General features: G+C 31.1%; 1 protein-coding gene across 1 annotated transcript; it reads right to left on the minus strand.

Annotated features, from left to right (window-relative positions):
- Positions 1-1,408: 1,408 nt before the first annotated feature.
- Positions 1,409-2,581, minus strand: LOC149165564 (BTB/POZ domain-containing protein At1g63850-like). The gene has a single exon (XM_089429859.1). It carries the CDS (start codon positions 2,579-2,581, stop codon positions 1,409-1,411), a length of 1,173 nt encoding a protein of 390 aa, XP_089285985.1.
- Positions 2,582-8,995: the final 6,414 nt, after the last annotated feature.

The following is an 8,995-nucleotide window of genomic DNA, read 5'->3' on the forward strand; positions in this document are numbered from 1 at the left end:
AGGGTATTGTGAGGTGTGGGGGATAAGGGAGGGGCCATATTAGAAGGACCGACAGGATACAAACCATTTCTGGTTGGAGAAGATCAACTTTGAGGAACCACTTTACGTTCCACAACCAAGGCCCGCATGAAGACCTTGTCCAAGGAAGTGCTATCAAAATTAATTAGGGCCTTACCCATGACCACTATAGTGGCAGGGGTAGAGGCTTAGCAGTTGGTCTACCTGGTAGAAGTAGTGGCTATGAAACAATGTCTTCCCCATTTTAGAGTAGATTTTAATCCACTAGAAACCTAATAAATCTATTTGGGGTGGGAGGGATATGGGAGATAAAAGTTATTGGTCACACTGGTATCATATCACATAGAGGTAGGGCCAAAAAATAAGAAATCACAAAATGTAACCAATTTCAAATAGCTTTTATGGAAATGGAAGAAAGGCAGTGGATAAAGGCAATGAAATGGTGGTTTACATCGATGGTAGTTGACAAGAGTAGTGGGAGGTGCACAAAACCCATGTGTTCGCTGCATTGAACCAGTGGCACCTACAAAGAAAAGGTGTACCTTGGACATATATTACTACTTTGTAACTTATATTAAAATTCTAATTTAAAATGTGGTATTTAGAAATACATTATTACTTTTTAACTTACATTAAAATTAAAACCTTACATGACCATGAATTTGAAATATGAAACATATTACATGAGAAAACTAAAAATTTAGGCTAATCTAAAGTTTGAACTGAAAATAATAATATTAATACTAACAATAAAACTTCAAATGAAATTGTCCAATAAATTTCAAAGAATAACTTCTTTTATTTCTATCCATTTATATCCTAACTCATATATTATAACATAATAGTCTTATTCATTTATATGCCAACTCATATGTTATAACATAATAAAAAATATATTATCAAATTTAAATTATTATAATAAAAAAATAGTTTCTAAATTAAAGCTTCTGGGAATTATCTAGTATGATTCATCCTCATGAAAAATCACAGGTAGGCAGTGCATTAAATAGAGAAATTAATGTAAAGACCCAAAAAAAATTAATTATAGTTTTTTTCATTTAAAGATGGTTGTACCAAAGAACTCACGAGCATTAAAGATTTGTATTATATTGCATACTAAATCCAGCATAAATAAAACATTTATGATAAAAAGGACATACATACACCATATTAAGTTAAGATGTGTATAATAATTGCATTGTCTCGGGCAGGTAAGGTACTCATAATAACGGGTAGCTATCATGCAAATCTTTTTTCATAAAGCTACGATAAATCTCATCATATAAATTACAAAAAGAAACAAATCAAAGAGCGTGTAAAAGCCAAAGTGTCATATATACTTTTGTCGCTATGAAGCCTCCTCCTGCCTCCTCATGGTGCACTAGTTATATCAAATCTTGTGAAAGATGATGGCATCCTCCAGTTTCTGAGCCCACCATTTAAAGAGCATATTCATGTCTATGTAATTTTTGATGAAAATTTCTTGACAAGCGCTGTAAATACGTTTTTGCTCAACCAAAGGGAGGGTTTCCCCTACGCCAATAATATCTGTCTCCAGTGCATTTCGAGATTCACTGTTATCCAAGAGCTTGACCATTGTATCAGTCCAATTGATAAGAAAATCGACACGGAATGACACTGAAGTAATTATCTCTCCATTTACCATAGCCTTCAATATCTGATCAATTAAAATGGTAACCATGTCACGTTTAGTAGAGTAATATTGTACCGCTCCACAAGCTACTGCATTACGAAGATCGGGATCTTCACAAAACTCTTCGACCACTGTTGCGAACAATTTTGCATCACAATGCCGAATGACACCCATTAGCCAAGACAAGTCACCAGAAGCCGTTCTCATAGAACTTTGATCGGATTTATTAGACTTGATAGCTTCCACATCTTCCTTAAACCGCTTCAAAATGCCATCTCGACAGGCATCTTTAATAGCTGGGGACCTATTTAACTTAAAGTAGTTAACTATACGTTGCTCCACAGTGCTGCGATAGTCTTTATTACGGTAAGTCATCTGCAACCAATCTTGTACAGACTCCGTCACTATCTTTATATCCATGCAATCGGACTCGCTTCGGGTCATACCAAGTCTGGCAGCTAAATCAGGCAATACATTTGTGTTCAAAGATGATAACAAGACACGAAGCTTGGCTTCTTGCTCAGAACTCCAGCGCACAGCACCTAAATATTGCATGCATGACTCCACACAATCACGAAACATCACCTCCGAAGCAACTGGTAAAATATCCAATGCTTCATCCACGTCGCTGAAATTAAAGCATTGGTCTGTATCATAAGAATACATTAGCTGAATACATTTGATGTAACTCTCTGCATGGCCATAACATGTTACCTTCATTTCAAAGGACCGCTTAGCCGAAGACCTGTTTTGGGAAAGCTTGGTTTCAAAAAGCTCAGCCTTATTCAACACTTGAGAATGAAGTAAAATAGGATTTCCGGGATACTCCACTCCAGCTGAATCGATTAAGTTCAATCTTACGTCGGCCGTATTCTTGTCTCCAAACCCTGCTGGCTGCTTAGCTTCCATGGCTTCCTGTGAATACAATGACACTCTGGCCTCAAGAATATCTTTGCAGAGAGCATGCACCTTATTACGATTTGTGTTCCATATGTTCTGTGAATGCAGTGACCATTCTTAAACACCGTCCAAGAACCTCTCTGTGGGCGTCTCATCTCTTTCGATGTGTGCAGGTTGATTGGACATCACTAACTAGGACATATTGCTTTGCCCTGCCTTTGTTTGCGTGTCTCTTTAATGCCGCCCTTATCAACTTTGTGTCACTCGTTTAAAGAATTAGTCGGTGTTGCTTTACTTTATTCCAAAAATTATCATGTTAATAGTTTTAAGAATCTAGTAAAGTAAAGGTAAATTAATATTTTGAACTTTGAAGTCATAAAAAAAAATTCAATTCAATCAAATCATTTTTTGCATGAACATTTAATGACGCATTTAAAATTTTGCTTGGACACTCAAATCTTTGTTTAATTTGACAAATTAAAAAACTGTATTTTTGAACACTTAGTTATTTAGATTGAAATTTTAATTGCATCACATTTGATCAAAATTTTGGTTAGATAGTAAAATCCATATTTTAATTTGACAAATTAAAAAACTATATTGAGAAGTTGTAATTATAAATATTTTAATGTAGTAAAATTAAAAAAAAATAGCAAAATTAAAATAAAAATGTATTACTCATGGTATTGAGAATTTATGGTATTCATGTGGAATATAATATCTCTGTGAGAATACGAACATCAAAAATGAAAATCACTTCCTCTTAGAGTGCCCCGCGTACAACCACATTAAATCTCAGTTTCAAAATCTTTATTGCAATACTGACATTCCTAGCGTTTTATGTTGTCAAAATTACAGTGAGCTCGGGAGGCTTTTCTCCAAGCTTTTTGAGGATAGGAATAAAATCTTAAATCAAACTAAATAATTCGTTTTTTTAGGTCTGATAGACCAAAATTTAGTCTCAATAGATGTTAACCATCATCATCATTATGAACTTATTTAAAAGAGAAATTAAAGTAGTTTAGATCTTTTAACTCTAGATCCACTAAGTGTGGAGAGACATCAAATTTTTTGACATGTACATCTCTTTTAGAATAGAAAGAAATTTAGTCCTTCTTATAATTAGTAAATTCAAAACTAAAATAAATCTAATAATTCTTTCAACTTTAAATATAAAATATTTTTGCAATTTTAAATTTATATTACATTGTTTTATAAAAACAATTAAAATTTAAAAAAAAAATTATTTAATTTAGCATTTCTAAATTTGACACTATTTAATCTACCATTTCTAAATTTGAAACTATTTAATCTACCATTTCTAAATTCCAATAAAAAATATAAATACAGCCAAGAAATTTTGAAAACAACCTCAATTTTTAGCGGGTTAAAATTTTGAAAACCACCTCAATTTTTAGCGGGTTAACGCAATTCCATGCGCCCCTAGTTAGAGAGCTGTATAGAGAGAACCGACCTCGCACGTATTGCTTTATTTGTCACTGTTGGTGACAACTCAAGCTTTATATGTCAGTGATTTTGAGAATATGTAGTACACGTAATAATGCTGTTCCGTCAAATTCAAGCTTTCACGGTTTTTATACTGTCAGTGAATTTACTCAAGCTTTATGTCAGTGATTTTGAGAATATGTAGTACACGTAATAATGATGTTCCGTCAAATTCAAGCTTTCACGGTTTTTATATTGTCAGTGAATTTGAGAATATATAGTACATATAATAATAATATTTGTGAGGCTTTATGTCACTACATTTGAGAATATTATACTTTTATTTTATGGTTACTGCATATTTTTTTATATGGTATTTATGTCAGTAAGAATATTATACTTTTATTTTATGGTTACTGCATATTTTTTTATATGGTATTTATGTCAGTAAGAATATTATACTTTTATTTTATGGTTACTGCATATTTTTTTATATGGTATTTATGTCAGTACATGTGTGAGAATATTATACTTTTATTTTATGGTCAGTGATTTTGAACATATTTTTTTATATGGTTAGCAGGGTTGGAATTTGGTTTTTTCGTTGTAATATAATTTTTTATTTTTATTTTATATTTTTTTTTGGTTTTTATGTTATTTATCAAGAAATGTTATGTTTAAAATTTTGTTTTTCAAGAGTAATGTTCTTATAATAAATTTACTCTTCACTGATAAAGTTTTGATTAAAAATTACCATTCAATAATATATTTATGTAAAAAAATTTCACATATTTATGGTAAGCAAAAAAATAAAATGACCAATAACACACAAATCACTTATTAAATCTTGAATTTGGGTTTGAAATTGCATGGAACACTCACAATAAAATCTGTGTGAAATCATAAGGAGACCTTATGGGACATATAAGATGACCAACATAATAAAACTATTGAATGTTACCAATAAAAATTCAAAAGTAAATTAATTAATATGATTTATGTTATTATTTACATAATCTAATATATATTATAGGATCTAAAGACAAAGTTTTATAGTATTTATTTTAGCATGTTTTATATCATGTGATATACACAACATTAACAAGATTGAATGCATAGTATATGAACCTTTCAAAAATTAAAAGACTAAGCTTATAATAAATGGACATTGTGATTCTCTTAAAATAATGTTATAGGATTATGTTATGATTTCTTCGATTATTACATTCTCGGAGAGAAAACACTTATAAGTATTAAATGTGGTAAAAGCATGTTGTGATCAAATCCTTCCTTCTATTTATCACCAAAATTTTGTAAAATATATATATATATAACAAAACCAATGCTTATAAAAGTAACATTGTTATTTAATTTTAATACTTTGACAACTACAATTGTAGGGATTTCAACAAAAAGCATTGAACATTTGAAACATGTTTATTTTGCTTACTGAAAGTATATAATCAATCATAGGTAAAGTATCATTTAAAAAGAACAATTTATAATATGCCACCTCAATTTTTAGATTCCCAATAAGACTAAGTTCCATGCAAATTCAGAGATAATTTCTGACATTATCTAATATAAGGTTTGATACAAAATAGAAATATATGATACCTTAAAAAGACATAAAAACATACCACCAACGTCCAGTTTTCAAATCCATCCAATAAGAGAAATGCATTTGGCAACAAATTATTAATTGATACATATACATACTATTCTAAATGATGGTTTACTCCAAAATCTAGTTACATCAAACTAATGTCACAACTTACAAGTTTCTAAATTCCATTGCTCCAATGATAATGAAAGCAATGAAATGCCTCAAGTTGCATGGAAGTTATGCATTAAAGCCAAAGAAAGAGGGGGATTGGATATATGTGCAAAAGAATCTCCTCGTATTTAAATGCATCTTGAGAAGCATAAAGGCAAAGAAGTTTTTCCATTGTAGCAAAATGATCCAATCTAAATGCATCACATCTTTTACTGCATTTTTCAAAAGGTTGGTAAGATGTAGGCATTTTTCAACCTTGATGGCATTTTTCATGTGCCATCAACCTATAACAACAATAGATGAAAAATATTTCAAATGATATCTTTGATTTCTTCTTATGTCAGTCATCATCCATGTAATTATTAATGCCTATATTCCAAATTCCATCAATATACAAAAAGCATTAAAATTCCATTTCAAAAATATAAATAGAGTAGAGGACAACAAAAGTAAAAAAAAAAATTGTTTATAAATAAACATTGCGCAAAATATAAAAACATGTAACTTAATAATTCTTACATGTCAAAAAAGTCTTCCTTCCTTTACATCTTTCCAAATCTGATAAACTCGTTCCCATTCCACCTCTATTGTGTTAGGACCTATTAATGATATACACATCAATACATCAAGTTTGTTAATTGATAGTTTTGTTCTCCTAATATCTTTGATCATATTTTGCTTAGAGAACCCTCGTTCACATGCAACGGTGCTCGCTAGTATGACAAGCATCGCTTGCCATAATTTTAGCATATTTGGATACCTAGAGTGCTAATCTTTTATTTGAGAAAATAATTTCCATGCATCTTTCATTGAGAATCTTTCTCCATTCAAATAAATGACATCAATAATTTGATATAATTCTATTTTACAAGTTTTAATATCAAACGTTGGTACATTTTCACCTTCATTACATGTTTTATGTTGCAAATGTGAAAAAATTATTTCAAGCTAATGTTTTGCATTATTTTCTTTGACATAAATATCTAACGGATAATGACAAGGACTAAACAACCTTGTTGCATTAAAAATATGAAGATCTGGAAATCTTGAATTGAAGCTCTCAATCAATGCTTGGACATAATTTCTTGTAAGTTGTATGCAACTCTCGAGGGAGCCATCAATGCAAGTTGTCATTGGTTGCGACAATTGTTCATCATGGATTGGAATATAGAAAAAAATCATGTCTACGGGTAGTCCCCTCTTTGTCAACATTTTCAAGGAAACCATCTTTAGAGTCTTTCTAAAATTTAGTAAGATGTACAACACCCTTTGCAAAACAATCTGATTACAAAAATATCTTTTAGGAGTATTCAATGCATGGTCAATAACTCTTCCAAACGATGTGATGTCCACATTATCTTCTTGAAATTTTTAGTTTAGATTATCCAACTCCTTCATAATATTAGCAAGCATATTCAAAGAAAATTGAATTGAAAAAATCCTTGCCTTATGATATGATGAATTCTTTTTTTCTTTCTTCCACAAGCTCAAACTAGAAAGCATTAATGTAACTAGTCTTTCAACCACTTGACCCCTAGAGATCCATCGAATTCCATGGATTTGAAGAACCTACAAGGATTCTAATTCCATTATATCTAATAAAGGAATGAGTTCACTATTTATCTTTACTGAATTTCCAATCCATGATTACACCTTATTTGCTATTTTCTCAACATACAAAAACTCTAGTATCTTCTTTGATGCATCTGATGCTGCAAGTGCTTCACACATTGCAATGCAATGAGTACCAATAATATTTGATAGATCATTCTTTAGAAGTGTGACAAATCTATTTTCACATCCAACCATAGATGAAGCATCATCAGTAGAAACTGCTATTAGTTTCTTATTTTTCAATTACCTTGTTTCCTTTAAATTAAAGATGCTATCATATATAGTCTTTCCTTTTCTATCAGGAACAATAATCATTTTCATAAATCGTGAGACTGGAGGGCCCAAACCTTTTAAGTTTAGATATGTAGAATACACAACAAGGTGTTGTTACAAACCATTGTTTATACTTTCATCTAACATTATAGAGAAAAATGGATTTTTTGACATTTTTCTAGCTTGCACCTCTTCAAGGTAATCTGATATAGAGTGAATAAATTCAATGGCTACTTTTCTATTTATGTAGGAAGAATAATCCACTCAAGAAGGCCTATTAGGTGTTTGTAGATGCATTTGAAAATGACAGAGATCTTCATAACTAGCAATTTAAATGCCTTTCTATGTAATAAAATATGCTAACTTCATGGTGGTTATGACCATTTCCTTATTATCGTCATTTATATCCACTATGTGTTATGTAACGGGCTTTGCCAACCTTTTAGTTTCATTTAAATTTCTCTGAGTTGATGTTGTAGGTTTTAACCCTGTACAACAATTACCTGCAAACGAATTATTAAAATAGAAAATATACAATGACGAGAACATAGAACAAATGCACAGAGATTTCCCCCTAGATCCCAAAACCAGGACTACCAAATTGATTTTTCATTATATTCCTTTCAACGTTACAATACATATATATACACGTTGAATCAGTAATAAACCCCAATCCATTAACCCTGGATTAGAACATAACCATATTTCCCTTGACCGGATCTAAAAAATACCATGGGTAGAAAACCATCGTGCCCAAAACCATGTGCAAAACCCATGTACAAAACCATAGGTAGGTGCGACTATTCATGGAAAGAATATAACACACACCCAACAGATGTTAGATGAATAACATATTTTGCATGAGTTGTCACAACATCATATTAAATGGTAGTACATCCATTTCCAATACCCCATGGACCTTGAGCATTGTATTTCTCACAAATTTTGCACTTTATATGAGTATTACCATCTTGTACATTGATACTATACACCCAAGGATGTTTTATCATCCACTCTTCTTGAAATTCACATTTTGAGAAGGCCTTAGGACTCTTTGAGCTACTAGATCCACCATCTTGTCCTTCCCTTTCATGGCAGGAATTTCTAGATCAACAACAAACTCTTCATCCATATCTTCATTAGCGTCATCATTCAAATCAGGTATATATTGAATATCTTTAACATTACAAGTTTTTGATGTTTTAGAATATCCGTAAAACTTGTCTATAGTTGATTGACCCTTCCTTTTTGGAGGCATTTCTATTTAAATAATTTACCTACATGCAAAACAATTACAATAAATTAGTAATTTA

Source organism: Pinus tabuliformis, chromosome 5_1 (genome assembly GCF_031772625.1).
Source record: "Pinus tabuliformis cultivar Carrire ecotype Pingquan chromosome 5_1, CPIR1, whole genome shotgun sequence".
Taxonomy (NCBI): domain Eukaryota; kingdom Viridiplantae; phylum Streptophyta; class Pinopsida; order Pinales; family Pinaceae; genus Pinus; species Pinus tabuliformis.